The sequence below is a fragment of the Lolium perenne genome, chromosome 3, assembly GCF_019359855.2.
Source record: "Lolium perenne isolate Kyuss_39 chromosome 3, Kyuss_2.0, whole genome shotgun sequence".
Classification (NCBI taxonomy): domain Eukaryota; kingdom Viridiplantae; phylum Streptophyta; class Magnoliopsida; order Poales; family Poaceae; genus Lolium; species Lolium perenne.
In genome coordinates, this window is record NC_067246.2 from 272,371,494 (window position 1) to 272,391,559 (window position 20,066).

Sequence of the window (20,066 nt, forward strand, 5' to 3'; positions counted from 1 at the left end):
AGTAGTTCTATTTACTTTTGTACCCTAATTGTATTGTACTCTAACTCTTGGCCTTTGGCCCATTATATAAACACCTGGAACCCCACGTATTACCGTGAGAGGCTTCCCCCAAACCCTAGCAACCTTTCTACATGGTATCAGATTGATCTCTCCCGATCCAAAACCCTAGCCGCCGCCCTAGTCCATCTAGCCGCCGGCCTCACCTTCCGCTGCACCCCACGATGGCCCTCAACTCCACCTCCGGAGCCATCGTGTCCACCACCGCGGGCGCTCTGTCTCCCGCCGGTGCTGCCCGCTCCGTCTCGCCCGTCGTCCTCTCCTTTGACGCCGGGAACTACACCAAGTGGGCGATCTACCTCCGCGCCTCGCTCGGCCGTGCCGGCCTCATCGGCCACATCGACGGCACCACTCAGGCTGCTCCTACCAACGGCGCATGGATGGCGGAGGACTACACCGTGCTCAACCATCTGCACGCGGCCATCGACGAGGACGTTGCCGACATGGTCCTCGCCAGCAACCAGACCGCCCGCCAGCTCTGGCTGGCCATCTACGAGCTCTTCTCCGCCAACAAGGCCAGCAAGGCGATCTACCTCGACAACGACTTTCGCCAGCTGGTCCAGGGCACGTCCTCCATCACCGAGTACTGCCGCCGCCAGAAGCAACTCTCCGACGCCCTCGCCGACAACGACTCCCCGGTCTCGGCCCGCGCGCTCGTCCTCAACACTCTGCGCGGCCTCGGGCCTCGGTTCTCCTCCGCGGCCACCGTGATCTCAATGACGGACCCGCTGCCCACTTTCATCCGTGTTCGGAGCATGCTCCTCATGGAGGAGATGCAACAGGCCAACGCGGCTGCTAACGCCGCCTCCACTGCCCTCGTCGCCCAGGCCATGCGCCCGGCGCCTCCTACACCACCGTGCGCGGGCACAGCCTGTCAAGGCGGGTCGTCCAACTCTGGCCGGTCTCGCAAAGGCAAGAAGAAGACCGCCACCGCCCAGGCCGCCGCGCCCAACCGCGCGCCCACCCCTGCGCCTACGGGCCCCTGGTTCTGCATCTCCCCTGGCGCTGGACAGTGGCGCCCTCCTACGGGCGCTGGCATCCTCGGCCCCCGTCCTCAGGCCTACACCACAATCAACGCGCCCATGTTCCAGTCCGCGCCCTCGACCTCGACATCGCCTTCGCCCGCCCGGGACAACGCCGGCCTCATCGCTGCCCTCAACTCGATGTACCAGCAGGGTGGCTGGGTCATGGACTCTGGCGCCACGTCTCACATGACGAACGACGAGGGTAACATCCAGTTCTCCGCCCCTCTATCCTCTCCACACTTCGTCACTGTTGGGAACGGTACCTCTGTACCAATCTCTTCCTATGGCTCCACCTCTTTTCGCTCTCCTTCTGGTCATGTGTTTAAACTCAACCATGTTCTCCTTGTCCCACGTTTAATTCGCAATCTCCTATCTATTCGCAAATTTACTCGTGACAATTCATGTTCTGTTGAGTTTGACTCTCTTGGTTTTTCTCTTGAAGGACACGAAGACTCGTCGTGTGATCCTTCGCTGCAATAGTGAAGGGGATCTCTACACGTTTCCTGGCACCCCTCGTCGAGCACCACCCACCACCGCCATGCTTGTCTCCACCAACGCCGATCTCTGGCACCAAAGACTTGGTCATCCTGGTCACGATGCTATGTCGGCGCTCCAGAGTCTTTCTTTTATCAAGTGTAATAAATTGCGGCGGCCTCATGTCTGTCATGCCTGTCAGCTAGGCAAACATGTGCGCCTTCCGTTTAGTTCGTCTACTTCTGCGTCTAGTACCAAGTTTGAGTTGATACATTGTGATTTGTGGACATCACCAATTATTAGTAATTCTGGTTTTCGATATTACCTTGTTATTGTCGATGATTATTCTCACTTTTACTGGTCATTTCCGCTACGCCAAAAATCTAGCGTCTCCAGCACTCTTGCTAAATTTTTCGCCTATGTACGCACTCAGTTTGGTACCACCATCCGTTCCATGCAAACGGACAACGGCACCGAGTTCCTTAACTCTGTCGTTGATGATCTTCTTGCACAACACGGCACCACTCTCCGTCTGTCGTGTCCTTACACTTCACAACAAAATGGCAAGGCTGAGCGTGCCATTCGTACCATCAACGATACAATGCGCACCATCATGTTTCATGCTCACATGCCTGAGAGTTTTTGGGCTGAAGCTCTTGCTGCCGCGACCTTTCTCCTTAATCGCCGTCCTTGCAAGGCTATTGGGTCAATGATTCCGTACACACAACTCTATGGTCGTTCTCCCAAATATGACTCGTTGCGTGTCTTCGGATGTCTCTGCTATCCCAATGTTGCATCTACGGCTGCACACAAACTTCGCCCCCGATCGGTCCCATGCGTGTTTCTTGGCTATCCGTCTCAACACCGTGGCTACCGCTGCTTTGATCCATCCTCCGGGAAAATAATAATCTCTCGACATGTTGTTTTCGACGAAGGTGTATTTCCGTTTCAGCTTGCAGCGACCACTTCGGGCGTGTCTACTGCCACGCCCACGCCACGGCGGCTGGACTTCCTCTTCACCGACATACGGAAGCCAGCCCCGCCCGTGCCACCCCGCACTCCCTCACGCTCGGCTGCTTCTCCACCCGCGGCAGCGGGATCGCCGGTCGCTGCCTCACGGCAGCAACGGCAGCCACGGCAGCCTGCCCCGACCTCTTCGTCTGCCACGGCAGGACACAGTGCTCCCGCGCCTGTCTCGCCTCGCTCGCGCGCCGCTGCCCGGCCCGAGCCTTCTGCACCCAAGCCGACACGCTCTGGTCGTGTGCCTCGTCCTGTTCATCGCCTGGATCTTTCTGCTGTGGACTCCGTGGCCCCTCCCGTGCCCACGACATTCCGACAAGCAATGCAAGATCCTCTCTGGCGTCAAGCCATGGCTGACGAACACCAAGCTCTCCTGGACAACAAAACTTGGTCTCTTGTTCCGCGTCCACCTCAGGCAAATGTGGTCTCCGGGAAGTGGATTTTTCGTCATAAGTTTCACTCCGATGGTACCTTGGCTCGCTATAAGGCTCGTTGGGTTCTGCGTGGGTTCTCCCAACGCCCCGGTTTGGACTACGATGAGACCTTCAGTCCGGTTGTTAAACCAGCCACGATCCATCTGGTCCTTCAGATTGCTGTTTCCAGTTCATGGCCAATTCGCCAGCTTGATGTGAAGAACGCCTTTCTCAATGGCTATCTGGATGAGGTTGTCTATTGTCAGCAGCCACCTGGCTTTGTTGATCCTGCTCATCCCGATCATGTTTGCCGTCTGCACAAGTCCCTCTATGGTTTGAAGCAAGCTCCTCGTGCCTGGTACCAACGATTTGCTGCTTATCTCTCCACCATTGGCTTTGTTGCTTCCGTGACGGACACATCATTGTTTGTTCTTCGGTCTGCTGCTGACACAACCTATCTCCTGCTGTATGTTGACGACATCATAGTCACTGCTTCATCATCTGCGTTTCTGCAGCATCTTCTAGACAGATTACACAGTGAGTTTGCTATGACTGATCTCGGCGACCTACACTTCTTCCTGGGCATTGCTGTTCGTCGCTCTTCTACTGGGCTGTTTCTGTCTCAGCGCCAGTACGCCGTTGATCTCCTTCAACGGGCTGGCATGTCTGACTGTCATCCCTGTACCACACCGATCGATACTCAGGCCAAGCTCTCTGACATTGGAGGTGAACTCGTCACTGATGCTACGGATTACCGGAGTCTTGCAGGTGCTCTTCAGTACCTTACTCTGACGCGTCCGGACCTTTCATACGCGGTACAGCAGATATGTCTTCATATGCATGCTCCCAGACAGCCACATCTTGCTCTTGTGAAGCGTGTTCTCCGCTACGTTCGTGGAACCTTGGATCTCGGCCTTCATCTGTCCGCGTCCTCTTCTACAGCTCTTACCGCCTACTCCGATGCTGACTGGGCTGGGTGTCCTGACACACGCCGCTCCACATCGGGATATCGATACTGCGTATACTATGGTGATAGCCTGATCTCTTGGTCATCCAAGAGGCAGACCACCGTTTCTCGCTCTAGTGCAGAAGCTGAGTACCGAGCCGTGGCACATGTGGTTGCTGAGTGCTGTTGGCTTCGCCAGCTCTTGCAGGAGCTTCATCGACCTCTCAGTTCTGCGACCGTTGTCTTCTGTGACAACGTCTCTGCTATCTACATGTCCTCTAATCCGGTGCAACACCGCCGCACCAAACATATTGAGATTGACATTCACTTCGTTCGCGAGAAGGTGTCCCTTGGGGAAGTTCGTGTTCTACATGTTCCCTCTGCGCTTCAGTTTGCTGATGTGATGACCAAGGGGTTGCCGACTCAGCTGTTTCTTGACTTTCGGTCCAGTCTCTGCGTTCGAGAACCTCCCGCTGTGACTGCGGGGGGGTGTTAGCGTATGTATTAGCGTGTATAGTAGTTCTATTTACTTTTGTACCCTAATTGTATTGTACTCTAACTCTTGGCCTTTGGCCCATTATATAAACACCTGGAACCCCACGTATTACCGTGAGAGGCTTCCCCCAAACCCTAGCAACCTTTCTACAGTATGCGAACTTGCTTGAGGAAGAACTGTAGCTTTCAGACACGGATCACAGCCACTATGGGGCCAGATTCTTGGAGCAGAAGGTTACGTTCACAACATCCTGAATCCCCGATCGATCGATCAAGTGGGAGTGTGGGAAGGATCCCATAAAATGATTAAGATTGCTGCCCGTGTTCTACATGCCTGCGTCCGTGCCTGGCTGGCTGTAATTCGTAGCCAACCCATTCACCCGGCTGTCTCTAACTTTGGACATCGGCAAGTACCCAGGCCTATTACAGACCTCAGAAGCTTTCTACTTTCTTTTTATGGAGAGCGCAACACGGCAATTATTTAGTAAGAGCATCTTCACTGACACCCGTAACGACCCGAATAACAATTTGAGGGTTGGCGATATTTTTAAGCTCACACCAACACGTTCTAAAAGTAGCAGTCCTGTTTTGGAGCCCAAATAAAATCGCTGGGGTTTAAGCCAGCTGTCGAGTTGGGGGCGCCAGCCTGTCCACATAGAATTTCGCCCCGTGGGATCCTCTTGGTAGCAAAACATGCTCATTCCCCACCTGCTCTGCCCCCTCCCGATCCGTCTCCCACCCCTCTAAATCACCATCGTCACCTCTCCCATGTCTGACCTCTGCCCTCCCACCCAAAACCGTCGTTGTAGGTACCACTGACACCTCAGCCATCTCCCACCGCTGGTTTTGCCGAACCTGCCGTCGGTATCGACGGCTTTCCCGTCACCCACCGCCCACAAGGAGTTCGACGGATTGCCGCGGTGGACAAAGACGGTGAGATGATGGTGCAGTTATTCATGCAGGAGGAAGCCAATGCCACCGTCAAGCGGCAACAACAGTTGTTGATGTTGATCAACCTTCTCTGCATTCACCAGCACGTACTCGTCATCCCTCGGCGTGGCGGTTCGAGGGTTGGGAAGGCGCTGAACTAGGACCGGCATCGGCAAGATGGAGAACTGCTACTTGACTCCGACTACTTTGCCGGTGATGCAACACATACATCCAAGGATATTTGGCACTTTGATTTCGGAAGAAGGATCTGTTCATGGAGATTATGTTCGGAGTGGGGAAGTACGACACATACTTCATGTGCAAAAAAGACTGCACCGGCTTGCAATGCTTGGGCCAGACTATTTGAGGGCACCCAACGCAAATTATACTGGTCGGATTCTGGCACAAAATGAGCGAGAGGTTCCCGTTGGCGCTACTCGAGAGTATTGACGGCATGCACTGGGATGGAAGAATTGTCTATTTGCTTGGCAGGCCTCGGAATTTGGAACACTACTTTCTCCAGCATGGCAGGAACTCAGAACGATATGAACGTGTTGCAACGCTATCTAGTGTTTGCAAGGATACCTGAGGAACATGCTCCGCCGGTCAACTTCGAGATCAACAACCACACATACAAGAAGGGTACTATCTAGTCGACGGTATCTATCCACAATATGATATATTTGTGAAGGCATTTTCAGATCCTGCTTCGAGAAGGATTCTTATTTTGTGACATGAAGGTTTTCATACTCAACTATAGAATGATCTAGTTGAGTATTTGTGAATGCGGAGAGGATACACCCCATGATTCATGAACTTGTTGGATTGCAATTTATTTGATTCTTACATGGATACTTTAATTTGTATTTTTGAAATATTTGTGTGAAATAATGTATGTGTTTAAAAATTGTAAATACACTTTAAATTATTGTTTGAACTATGAAAAATGTTATAATTTCGTGAAAAAAGAAATATCATTTTTTTGGGTTGGGTGGGGGGCATATGAAGCGCACCAGTGTGGAGCGGTCGTCCCTAAACTAAGGAGTTCCCGCCGACACGTCCCATACAGCTGCATCGACACTATTGCTGGCTACCATATAGAGCGTGCGGGTGAGGATGCTCTAAGCAACGGAGACTAGGAGAGAGGGAGAAGGGTCGGGAGCTGAATATATAAGAAGCCACACGGACGAATGCCTACCACTCTGGGCGATTTGCTATGCAAACCTCCAGTTCCTTGACATGGACTTACATGCCCATCGTTGCCTGCAATTGCTTTTAGCCACCTAACTTTCATAGGCCATTAGCGCAGATGGTTCAAAATGGTCCACATACAAATAATTTAAGCAAATCCAAAAAGACTTAAATTATAGTATGAAAATGTGGCCGGGGCAGTTAGAAGTTTACGTTTTGCCCCTTCGCTTTTTTTTGGTTTCTACAGTATAGGCCTATCTAGGTTCTTGTTTTTCTCAGCTCCAGTGATCGCTGTTCGAGAGGGAGAGGTCTAGGCCGGGGTCGCTGATCCGCTTCTTGGCAAGCACGCCGGTAACCGGGACGAAGTGTGAGCAACAAGGGGACACCGGAGATGCCAGACATGACCACACATCTATGGCAGGTGCCCTGGTGAGCCACTGTCTTCAGTGGCACCATGCAAGAGGGCTAAGGAGTGGACAATGCCAGAATGGCCACGCTCTAAGGATGGGACGATGCCGGGCTGGCCACATGGCGTGTCACTACGAGCTCCCAATCACGGACAATGCATCGCCCATCTCTGGCGCCGCCACGGAGGTGCATGTAAGGTGTTTGACGACGAGGTCAAGGGCGGCATCGAGGTGAAGTGTTGTAGGAGGACTAGATCTCACCTCTCTCGCCCCAGCTTCGGCATTAACCGGTAGCGACAGCGTGTGACCTCGGTCGATTCGTCCGACCCTCCCCCATATGCGAGCATGAGTAGGGATTTGGGGAGATGGAGCTTACATGTGGATCCCACTTGTTGGGAGAAAAAAAAAGAGAGGTGGGAATTCGTTTTTAGCATTGGTCCGCGGTGGGTTAAAATGGGCCAGCTAGCCTAAGAGGCAATAACAGTAGACCACGGCCCACTTGTCAGCCTCGGTGGCTAGATGTCCAAGGGTACAAGTAGTTTTTCTTTTAACTTTGTTTTTCAGAAAGTGATTTAACCTTGTTGATTTCATAACTATTTCATTCGATATCAACAAATTATGTATAATGTACCAAAATTTTCAGAAAAATGCCCTCAACATGTTTGTGTAAAATTCATGCATTTTGAAACAATTAATAAACGATTAATACTATAGTACCACCCGTTTGGGCCAGTAATTCATTATATGGCTCAAAGCTGAGATAATTCTTGAAAATTTGCAAGAGGCCTACCTACCATGCCCTCACTTGTTGAAAACTGCAGTGGTGCCATTTTGCACACTCCTCATGGTACCCACTTTGAAAAAAGAACCTAGAGAGTAATAATATAGCAATCGAATAAGTACCCCGCAGAATGTGTCTTAATTGTTTACAAAGATTCAGTTAACATGAGCCATGTGAACACCTCATAAGTCATAAATAACATGTAGTGGTTATGAAAAGGCAAAAAAAGATCAGTACAACATACGCTCCAGATAGAAGTGCAACTTAGCAGAACACTGTTTAATACTTCCTCCATCCATAAAAAGATGTGTATAAATTTGGATGTATCTAGCTCACGTGAAACCAGTCGCCCGATGGTGGCATCCCGGAGCAGAAACGATGGCTTCTACTTGACTAATGCATATGCTCTGCTGCCACCTTATATGAATCGACGAACGGCTTGATATGGGAGGTGAAGCGACTACGGTGGGCGGTAAAATGAAGCGATTGGAATGCATATGGAAGTTGCGTGAGAATTAGTGGCGGCGACGCCTTAGGCCGCTGCAGCAGAGGAGACATTACCAGTGATTACAGAACTATATGAACAGGTATTGCTTTTTTTTTTTCTCTTCTAAACGAATGGCTAGCAGTCCATGCACCATGGCTGTGCCGCCTGTGCGAGCCCGTGAAGGGACGTCCAACCCAGGTGGCATGGCCAGCCCACCAAAGCCGAATTGGCTTCACCAGGCCCATGTTAAGGAACTGCGTGAATGAATGCAACGAGGAAGCGAGCAGGGTCACGAGAATTAGAGGATAACGTGGATGCACTAGGAAGCATGCAAATCAGCTAGTGGAGAATTTCTATTTTTAGAGATAAATGGTTATGGTGTGTTTGATATTTCCTAGTGACTATCTCTGAGAATTAATAGGGGCTATTTATTTGGAATCCGACGGATAGAAGGTGATAAAGGATAAAGGAAATGTGGATACAAATGCAAATAAGTCAAGTATGTATACCCGGACTACCATCAAAATATATCATAAATAGCAAATGCAGTACTAGTATACTGCATTTACAGACCGACAGTGTACACCATCAATTAATTACCATACAATCTGGCAGCCAGATGAGACGCGCTACAGTTAACAAACGGGACGTCCAACACGAAATTTGCACGCACCGTGCCAACGGAAGGACGTCCAGGGATCACATCACGCCAACAACCTTTCCAAACCTGCTTGCCGGTAAAGATAGATCGACGAAGACCTAGCATGCCGCCGTCGCCGCGTGGTAGTCCTTGGCCCCGTCCTCCACCTGCGCCCGCCGGCCGCACAGGCCGCCCCGGAACAGCAGGAACCCCGCCGCGTGCCCGGCGACGGCCGCGAGGAGCACGCCGACGTTGAACGACATGAGCGCGAGCATGAGCACGTAGGCCAGCCCCACGCGCAACGCGTGCGCCGCCGCCCCGGCCGCCACGCCTCGGCCGCGCTTGGAGAGGAAGGAGCCGAGGAACTCGACGAGGACGGCCAGGGCGAAGACGGCGGCGAGGGCGAGCACGTACATGCCGCCGCGCGCGCCGGGCCAGCCGTCGAAGAGGATCTCCGACTGCGTGCCCCAGTAGAAGGTCATGTGCATGTAGTGCTTCCGCCTGACTACGGGCGCCGCCGCCGGGCCCATGCCCATGCCGTGCCCTCCCATGTCCATCGCTAGCCGCCGCTGATTCGTGTGGGAGGTTTCGATGTTGCATCTGGGGGCGCCCGGTGGGCGTATTTATGAGGCCAGCGCGTGTGTAGTGTGCAGTACGCCCGTACGACACAGGGAGCGGAAGTACAGTACAACGTTATTGGGCTACTTGCAGCTGCATGTATCTGGCCGCTAGGTCAGAGTCAGACGCGATCCAAAGCTCATTGAGACGCGAGGCGAGTCCAGTCGCGATCCAAATTATCAGATCTCAATCCACGGCATCTTCGAGGATAGGTTACAACTTGCAGGAGCTAGCTCAACTTCTCCGGGCGAGAGGTGGTCTTTGCTTGCAAGCCAACTTCTAAAATATTTATCCAGAGTATCAGATGGTGTACATGGAAAACTGAACGATAGCGGAGCCATTTCCTATTCAAGTGCTTCGAGTACCATGAAAACGCTGAAAAACAAAGCAGTAGTCTCTCCGCTTCATATTACTTGGTGCTGAGTCCCTGATTTAAATGTAGAAGGGAGGGCATCTCTAGCGGGCCAACGCATTTCGAACACAAAAAAGTTTCCGTGCACGTCCGTTTGCGTCGGCATGCGGACACGGAAATAGCCTTCCGGCCACGGATGTTCGTTTGTGTCTGGGATGCCCCAGTGGCCTAACGCATTTTACTGTTTTTTTTATTTCATTTTCATTCATAGATAGACATATTACATAGGTTCTAAAGGAATTTAAAACGTTGCAAAATAAGAAAACCTAACTAGGGGTTTCTACTCGCCATCTTTGCTCTGAAAAAAGAACATCCAGTCACCCAAATTAGAGGGGTTTGTCTGCGTCCTCGCTCTGACGGAAGAACATCTAGAAACCTATACTAGTGGCTTCAATTGGCCCTTGCCATATTCGATGCAACGAAAGAACACCCTATAAACCTACAACCGGCCGTCGTTGGTGCCACTGGCATCACTAGATTCATCGCCGTGGTAGTGCATGCGGAAGGATGAGTAGTCAAATACCTTGACGGTCAACTCGCCGTCAACTTCGTAGAAGAAGTGCAGCGGGCACCCGACCTCCAGGTTGTGCTCGCGGGAAAACGTGTCGAAGCCTCGGTCGAGGACATGGCTCCTTGCCCGTAAAAAGTGACCTCAATGGGCCATCGACAAACGCCGCAGCTGGCTTCCCAGAGGTGCACCTGGGTCGTGTCCCCGCCGGCGACAAACTCCGCGAACTTCTCCGGGAGCCTCTTCCTGCCGAGGGTCCTCCGTGATGTGGAGGACGAACTCGAAGTGCATGGTGTGCGGTCACCCCCAGCCCGCTGGGGAGGGAGAGCGTGGAGGCGCGAAAGATCTAGCACAGCCGCCCCTACCCCTTCCCCGGCCATGGCGGCCTCTACCGCGGCGCCCTTTCCCCTGGGAGCCATGGAGATCGTGGGGAGAATGTAGACATAGAGAAGGTGGGTGGCGGCGCAAGCTTAGGGAACGAGGAGGCGGCTAGGGTTGTGTGAGGGAATGGAAGCGCCAACGCCCCATTTTATACGTCGGAGGCAGCCAAGGGGGCGGTGGCACCCATTGCTAGGCAGCCTAGGAAATATGCATCGTTGCGCGCCATTAATTTGTTGTGCACACACGGAAGCGAGACCGCTAGTGCTAAGGCACCGCGCAGAAGACGAAGCAGAGGGGATCGCTGCCAGGTGGGCTTGATGGAGAAAGGAGCGGACGCGTGCTGTGTCCGCGTAGCGTCCGCGGAGACGCATCCACGGAGCAAATTTGGGCTGCGTTTGCGTCCCTGTAGACAGTCCGATTATTATGCGTTGGGCCGCTAGGATGGGATGCAGACCCATTTTTTGACCTCGCAGATGCAAATAGTCGCTCTGCATCCGTCTGCATCAGGCCGTTGGAGATACCCTTAGGAAGGGAAACACCCTATGTGTCGTTGCATATTCGACGAGTCTCCCGTGAGGGGAGCCTCACGGAGGGGAGAGAGAGAGGGGGAGCCATAGGGCGAGGAGTCACCTAGATGGGGTCACATGAGTTACCCAACTCCAGACCTCGCAACAATGGCGAGATCCTACGTGCTGCTATAATTCACTATAAGGCAACATGTGTGCGACTAAAATGAGTTCTTTCTTGCCCTAAGGGCACCTAGGATCTGACTTATAAATGCTCCGGATCTAGGGTTACAAGGGGTAGAGATCTTGCCAGGTACGACTAATCCTAGACTATGTACATGATTCCTTGTCTTGCGCGTCACGGATCCGACCTTCCTTGAATATGGGTCAGATCCGATAGCTTCGTCTCCAGGTCGGATCCTACCTTCGGAATCTCTGGTAACTAGACCGACCGGTGGGTTGTATGGCTCACCAACATCTTTGGGCCACCCGGACTTTTCGGAATCAGGACCCCCCGTGGTATACCTAGTTAGCATATCCCAACACTATGTGAGGGAACCTACACTCCGATGTGCTAGGAAGCGTCAAGTCAGCACAACGAGAGGCGCGTATGGTCCATGCTTTCATCACATTTGTATAGTCCTTGATAGTGTCCAACAAAATAGTTTCGAAACGCAGCCAAAAAATTACCTCATAGATTAATTAAGGATTATAATAATGTTTAATTAGGCGACAAACAACTCTATAGAAACTGGTACAAAAAAAATCACATTTAGACTGGTCCTAAAGCAATAAGCTCCACCATCTAGACACTTCCCACACCCTACAACCGCATATCCCTCGCACATGGATTACCACATCACAAAAGAATCCCCAACAATAACACATCAAACGGGAGTATTGGACAAGTCACCATGAAAATACGAGTCACCCATTAAACATTCACGAACGTCTTGTGGCGCCACACTTCTTGCTTCCGATCTTGAATGTTTTCTCCTCCATAATACCTGAGTGATGTCTAGTTACCACATTATTTGTGCTTACATCCTACTTGCCTTCTTCATCAAGACGTAACCAATTGTCTTGCGGGATCTAGGGGTAGCACTCCAAGCTAGCGGCAAATTCACAAAGATTTTATGTGAAGAGCGTCCCGAAAACATATGGCAACACACCAAATGCCACAACTTCCTCACCCACTAAGAGCCACATAGACAATGCACTCGGGCAGTTGGGCACCAATAAAACATCACATGAACCTCTCCAACCAATGAATTAACCGGCTAGCAAGAATCTAGAGACGGTGACGTGGAAGCCACTGCCGAGAAGTCCACCTTACGAATTTAGATGCACCATCAATAAAGGAGGAGCGGGCTCCCTACACAGCTTCTGAAGCTCTGGCATGATCACCGTCACCAAAGCGATGACCCCTGCGGGGGATAAACAACCGTGCATTCCTTCTTGTTATCATCTATATAACCTACAAGGATCGTAGGCGGAGTAGAGACATCAAGCACAACCGGGAGTTGCTCTTGGCAGGCCCACTCTGACAAAACAGAAACATCTCAACCCATGCTAGGAAGTCTTGAAGCTCGCAGCAAAACAACACAACATGTTCAACTAGACTAGAATATAGCTGCACATTTTTCGTGGAAGGGGGAGGAAGGTGCAATCAAACACCAGAGCAACGAAGGTTGGCCTACAAGCTTCTTTCCACTACTGAATTGAGGTTGCGCGATTACTGGGCGAAGAAGCGTGGCGAGTCGAGACAGGGACTACACCAAGAGGCATGGAAAGAAACTTAGATGCTTCTTTGAAGCACTAACGCGCACGATGGCCAGATCATAGGAAACAAGATCACCAAATATGATCTCTATAGTTGGCAACACGATGACAATGGAATAGGTAGCGACAACATCTCTTATGATGCTAGTCATGCAGGGCATCAAAGGTGGTGTGGAAAATAATATTAGGGTTTGTGTTTCAAAGATGACAACGCTATGCTGCCTCGAGAACCACCAAGAGTCATGCGCGTGACTGCTAAATTGGTGCCCTTTCTCGCGAAAGTGGAGTTAGATTATATTTCATGTTGCGACCAATCAACACTTTCTTCCATAACAACACATTCCGGTGGTTGATGATTTTACAAAGGGGCCTCAGAGAGAGGGAACGTAGTGTTTGTGCATAATATAATAAGAGTATGTTTGTATTGAAGAATATATAGTCATCCCCTTTCATCTCTTTGATGTTATTTCCTCCGTTTCATTATTCTTTTTATCATGATTTAGCAATTGAACTAAAACTACGACAAACGGTATGCAATAGAGGGAGTACTTAACAATTTTCCATCTTATAGCTTAAAATTTGAACATCCTGGTACATGGACAACTAATTTTTTAAATTTAATTTTCCTAGAATCTAAGAACCAGCGTATACAAAACATCATATTTGAAGTTGTTGCTGAAATGCTTTTCGGGTGTTGGATGATCTGGCAGGAGCACAATGCTCACAATCATGGTGAAAGTTGAAGATAAGTGTCGAAGTCGATTCAATGGATAATTCAGAGTACAATCAATCTATCCAAAACAAGAAAGTAGAAGGCAGCCAAACTAGCATGATTAAATCTCGTTGGGCTCCCCCTCAGGAAGGCACTTTGAAAATAAGTATCAACACGAGCTTCAGTGATGAGTCTAGCAACATGTCTGACAGCACATGTGTTATAATTAGAGACTCGCCTAGCATTCGATCGAGGCTACAGTCGTGTAATTATGGAGTCTGACACTAAAGAGTTGTCCAACTCTACGCAGAGAAAGGACATGATAGGTTAGAATTAAAATCTATATGCCAAGAAATTACAAGAGTATTTTCTAACTTCACAGTATTTTTTATTGGGCGGAATGCTAACCAAGCGGCTCATATTTGTGCTAAGCTAGCTAGTTCAATTAGCAGGAGGTGTCTAACTCAGGTGCTTTTGTCAGTAATTGTAATCCCATTAATTAATCAATAAAGTTCTTTAATTTGCAAAAAAATATCATGGATGTAATACGGCTAGTTCCTTGATGCAAAATAAGTCTTACCACTACCATAGTACAGTGATTTTACATCTAGCTAAAAAAATTACTCTCTCGGTAATAAGTGTTGTGGTTTTAGTTTATTCTAGTTTAAATTTAAATGGAAATTATGATACCATGAATCAAAGGGGGTACATTTCATTGTTTTTCGAAATACTATATACGAGTAGAATTTCAACTTCTTAATTTTTTTTAGAATTATTCTATTTTTTTCCTTATATTGCATTACAGGAGTGTAGTGCTTTCGCCATCTGGCTGATTTAAGCTTTTCTTTTTCGGGGGTAAGCCGCCCAGAGTACCGGCCCGGCCCAGGCCCATCGTCTCCTAGCGCCCTCGCCGTCGCCGACGATGGCGCACAGCCTCACCGGCGGCGCCTCTCCCTTTTGCTGCTGCTCCTACACCGCCGGGCGAGCTACCACCCCGACCGCTCCCTCTAGAATTCGCAGCCGAGTGCTCGCCTCGGCCTCCCCTCCACAGCCCCGGCCGGCAATCGAGGGCCGAGGGGTCGAGTTCTCGGTAACGACGCGGCGGGGGCTGGTGCAGCCAGTGCTCAAGGACTGCTCGCTCAGCGTCCCGCCGGGGCAACTCTGGATGCTCCTCGGCCCCAACGGCTGTGGCAAGTCCACCCTTCTCAAGGTCTATCTTCTTTGAACTATTACTAGTATACTAGAAAGAGTCTGGTGCTCACTTTCAGGCGCATTCTTATCCATACACTCGTAACTATGCTCATCAGGTCATTGACCAATATTTTCTCAGAATTTCATACTGAATGACCAATTCCATTTCCAAGACCTATGGTTGAGTAGCTGTTCTAAGGAGATTTTTCTTCTTCCAGTGTGTAGAACCTACCCACGGTGTGAATAGGCAGAGTATGGGGCTGAAATTGAATAGGATACTTATCTTCTCCTTCGGACTGTGGCAGCTTTTCCTCAAAGCGCCGAGACCTATGAATGGCTCAGGAGTTACTGAGATTGCGATGAGATCTTTCTTGAAAAAAATGGCATCTGCCATCAGGAAACAATAGGAAGTTCAAGTTGGTAGTTGATAGGAATTATATCTGGTATCATAAATGCTAGGATCTTTAGGTGTAAATGATCAGTCATGCATCAGATATTAAATGTTTTGCATCAAGAAACTGTGACTATTGGAGCAGTGAACACCATATCGACATATGGTGATTTCATGTTTCCCAGGATGTTTGTTCAACCTGAATCAAAATAATAGAAGTAAGAACCAGAAAGTAATCAAAAGAAGTCGCATAACCTATTCTGGTATGAATATGGAGTATTTCATAAAGCAGACTGATACAAAGTTTGGTTCTGAATCTGTTTACTTGCATGTTCTTTTTTTTTTCTCTTTGCCTAATCAGACTACAGAACTGTACCTTATTGGGATACTAACTTCTTGTTTTTTTCTAGGTTTTGGCAGGTTTTCAAAATGCCTCTGCTGGTACATTGCATATTAATAGGCCCTTCAGCTATGTATTCCAAAATCCTGATCATCAGGTTACCCCTAGCTCTTTGATGAGGTCTTCCTGCAATTGTGCCGGACCGCATTATCAAGTGAAATTAAAAATAGTCTTAAAATATCGGTTCCCTTACAATATAAAATGAATGGAGAACTTCTGTTTCATGTAACGTCTAGTAATAATACTTTTCTGTATACAAAAAGCAAGCCACTTCCACTGCCCCTTCATTGCGTATCAAATGTAGCTATTATCAGCATGCCAGCTGTACTTTGTGTAGCTATAGGTGATACAACTTTGTTGATTGCATTAGACCAATCATTGGTTAAAATGATATGGCTTGATGTTTTGATATAATGTAAGCTGTGCAATACATAGACGTGGTACTAAACCAGCTCCATTTTGTGGAAAAAAAAAACAGAATGCATCTACCGCATGATTTCCAGAAGCCACATCTAGTTTTATGTATTGCAATTAACATTCAGAGCTTAGCTCACTAGTACGAATGAGCTACAAACAGATTATACAAGTGCTGATATATAAGATAGTACTTTGATGTAAGCCCTGGCAATAGCAGTTTTAGTTTCACCGAGAAGGATAATTATGCCACGATCTTCTCCTATGACTCCAGCATTGGTTTCCTGAGTAGCCTTTTCGTGTACTAATGACAAAGATTGTGGTTACAAATATGTGTTTATTTACTTAGCAAATTGTATTTTTGTGCTGGTTGCTCGATGTATGTACTGGAATCAAATGAATTATCTAAGATATTTCTTGATTGTATTTGCACCATAAAACAGTGGTTTTGAGTTATCCTAGGATATCTGTATTGTTGATGCGTGAGAGCTTTGTTAGCAATGTAGCTGTCTCAGATTATATGTAGTATGGATGAATATTGGATTCTGTCCTTTGGATACAGGTTGTGATGCCCACGGTGGAATCCGATGTTGCATTTGGTCTTGGTAAGCTCAATCTTTCATTGGATGAGGTTAGGTCAAGAGTATCACAATCTCTGGATGCAGTTGGAATGTTGAGCTACTCTCAAGTATGCAGCTGACATGTACATTTTGGATTATAATCTATTGTCTGCCCAAGGTTCACAAACATCCTTCATCCAAAACAGAGGCCAATCCAAACTCTGAGTGGTGGGCAGAAACAGAGAGTCGCCATTGCTGGTGCTTTAGCTGAAGCATCCAAAGTCCTTCTACTTGATGAGCTGACCACATTTTTGGATGAATATGATCAGGTATTAAGATTATTCATCCCTAGATTCTATATACTTAGGCGTTTTATCACGAGGTACCAACCACTATATTTAAGAGAGAAATGTTCAGTAAGCATTTCATTCCTGGGAGTAGTAGTTTGGCAATTGTGCCGAAAGCACTATTCATTAAAATTCATATAGTTTTGCTTCTCATTGTTGTAGACACAAGAGGAGCTTGTATTACTTTATATACTCCAAAATAGTAGTACAATTATTTGATTCTTCTATCGCATTTGTTGTGGCTGACATGCATTAGAAGCGACATGGCTGTTCTGTATGGAAAATCCTCTATTCATTGTCAAAATATGCTGCCTTAATAAAAATATGTTATTTTCTTGTATGCAGTTACCACCCTTATTTATTGACTGTGGTAGTTATCAGCCATTACTAGCTATCTCCATTTTATGAAATTACAGATGGGTGTTGTCAAGGCGGTGAGGAACTCTGTAACGGCTGGTGGGGAGGTTGCGGCACTGTGGGTGACGCATCGCCTAGAAGAACTCAAATATGCAGATGGTGCTATCTACATGGAAGATGGACGGACAATTATTCAAGGCGATGTCTCTAGTGTATCCAGATTTATAAAGAGGAAACAAGCACGCTACTTTGGTCATTTTGAGCTCTGATCCTGGGGAATCTGAAGCTATAGGTAGAATTATCTGCTGTTGTATACATCACTACATCAGTGTTTGTTGTTTGTAGGCAACACAAAATTATGGGTTCTTCGTGATTCTCAGCTGCACCGTAGCTAAAACGTTGGTTTGATGCAGTGACATTAACTTGAGTTTCAGTTGACCTTGTTTACTGTTTTCTAATGTTGGATGTACACTCATGTAAGACTATGGCCTGCTTTGGCCTAAAAAAAGACTCAGTGTGTTTTCTTGAGTAGTCAAGGTACCCCCTTTTAGTCCTTTTGTGTTGGATGCCATTATCATCTGAAGACAGAGGCAAATCCTGTGCTAGTGCTACTTGTCGTTCATTTGGATATATCTAGACATATTTTATTCATAGATGTGTTCGAATCTGCGACAAGAATTATGGTACGAAAGTATAGTAGTTCTAATTGAGATCCATCTGTCCTGGGGTGGTGATCCAGTCACGAGGTCATGGCTCTTCTCCTAGGATTCAAATATGGTGGTTACATTTACTTAGCAAGAGAGGCAGCACATCTCTATATACATCTTATTTTGTGGGTAAAAATGGATCTTTATCAAGCAGCGGGGATTGAAGACGCCACTAATTTGTGGGTAAAAATGGATCTTTACTTAGCAATAGTTTGCAAGATAGTGATTCACCCTATCTGCCCATGATCCACCTTTACAAAATTACAATGTCTATCTAGACTAGCTATTGTCTAAATCTCAGAAATTGTATGAAGGTAAAAAGATCTACCCGAGGTACTTGCATGAACTGCTGAGACGAGCTGCCTGCAATCCGTATCAATAATGATAGGAAGTTGGCTTCCAGCGAGGGCTAGCTCAAGACCCTTCAAACAAAATCGCAACTCAACTTCAAGAGCATCTTCACAATGTGGAAAGAAGCTGCAGATCAACGTTAAGTCTCCTACATTTCAGGCCTTGGAAAGAAGTTGTGTGCTATGATCTGATTAGTTCAGGTTTACGAACGGCTTCAAACACCATGGGCTCTCACAAAGCCCAACAGGCCGAATAATAAGAGCACTAACTAAGCTGAAAGTCATCAGAAATAACCTGCCGTGTGGTAGACACCGCATTTAGTCCCACCTCGCCCGTCTAACTATGAGGCACGATGAGGAGGCTATAAAAAGGGTCGATCTCTACCTCAATCCTTACTTACCTGGACGGGGTCTCCGAGTTATCAAGAAGGCTCGCGGCCTAGGTTAGCAGCCTCCATTGCACTTGGGAGGAGTGCTTGCTTACCATCTCCCCAACGGGGAGAATGGACGTCATAATTTTTGGTAGAGGGGGTACGCGTTCGCGCGCCCCCTGCCAAATTTAAAAAAATATTTGTCTTATTCATCATCTGATACTTGCAAGATCACTTGTAAAGTACGTGTATCCTGGAGCAGCTCTAGGATACTCACTGTTGATGGTTCGTTTAAATATAAAGTTGCTGATGGTAATGGTGGAACCGGCATCATTCTGCTTGATGAGAACGGATATACGGAGTATATCTTTTCATCAGAAAAAGGTTATCCTACATTTCAATGCTTGGATCACTGTCAGCTAGGGGATGAAGTCCGCAAGAACAAGCTGAAACTTGACTCACAAAGTCTGATTTATTGAACCTACAGTTTTTTTTTTTTGAGTGTTCAACCATACAATTCATACCCTACTATTCTTAATTCTTATGAAAATTCTGAAATCCCAAATCCCCCTCGCAGCTGTCTTGGTTTGGTGATTCTGAGACGGACCAAGATACTGATCCTGGACGAAGCCACTGCTTCGGTAGATACCGCAAGTCCGCAACAGATAACCTGATCCAGAACACGCTACGGCAGCAGTTCTCATGGGTGACTGTCATCACCATTGCCCATCGGATCACCTCGGTCCTTCACAGGTGATGTCGTATTGTTTCTTGACAATGGTCAGTAATCGCCCCCATCGACACAAATTTGGAGCTACGGTCTTTGCTAATTTGTCTAATCTGATGAGTTCTGGAGGCATGGCTGTGGAGAACGAAACGCCGGCCAAGCTACTGGAGGAAAAATCGTCCATGTTCTCAAAGCTCGGCGAACAATCCCTCACAAATGTGACCACTCAATCTAAGACAACTTATTTTGCAATGAAGGAATCATTTTTTTCATTTTTTTTTATAAGAAGGAATCTTTTTTGTCGAGAATGCAATGAAGGATATCATGCATAATTTACAAGTGAACTTGCAAGTATCAGGATATCATGCATATCTTTTCTTAATTTTGGCAGGGTTGATCAGGTGGCTTCTTGAATCTCACTTTGCTATAGGTCCAGGATCAATGGAGACTACCACTGGGGATTTAC

The 20,066-nt window shown here is 48.0% G+C and overlaps 3 protein-coding genes and 1 non-coding gene across 4 annotated transcripts; 3 read left to right on the top strand and 1 right to left on the bottom strand.

Moving 5' to 3' along the window:
• Window positions 1–221: 221 nt before the first annotated feature.
• LOC139838172 (uncharacterized) lies at window positions 222–1,562 on the top strand. The gene is made up of 2 exons (XM_071827544.1): window positions 222–1,341; window positions 1,525–1,562. The coding sequence occupies exons 1-2, from the start codon at window positions 222–224 to the stop codon at window positions 1,560–1,562; spliced, it is 1,158 nt and encodes a 385-aa protein (XP_071683645.1).
• Window positions 1,563–8,812: 7,250 nt separating this feature from the next.
• Window positions 8,813–9,474, bottom strand: LOC127344533 (copper transporter 3-like). Its single transcript, XM_051370831.2, has one exon. The coding sequence runs from the start codon at window positions 9,421–9,423 to the stop codon at window positions 8,986–8,988; it is 438 nt and encodes a 145-aa protein (XP_051226791.1). The 5' UTR covers window positions 9,424–9,474; the 3' UTR covers window positions 8,813–8,985.
• Window positions 9,475–14,623: 5,149 nt separating this feature from the next.
• LOC127344532 (ABC transporter I family member 10) lies at window positions 14,624–17,976 on the top strand. Its single transcript, XM_051370830.2, has 5 exons — window positions 14,624–14,995; window positions 15,778–15,864; window positions 16,744–16,869; window positions 16,948–17,070; window positions 17,505–17,976. Exons 1-5 carry the CDS (start codon window positions 14,708–14,710, stop codon window positions 17,712–17,714), a joined length of 834 nt encoding a protein of 277 aa, XP_051226790.1. The 5' UTR covers window positions 14,624–14,707; the 3' UTR covers window positions 17,715–17,976.
• A 919-nt stretch (window positions 17,977–18,895) lies between these two features.
• Window positions 18,896–19,055, top strand: LOC127346379 (U1 spliceosomal RNA). The gene has a single exon (XR_007879544.1). It is a non-coding gene; the product is annotated as a U1 spliceosomal RNA (small nuclear RNA).
• The last annotated feature ends 1,011 nt before the right edge of the window (window positions 19,056–20,066 follow it).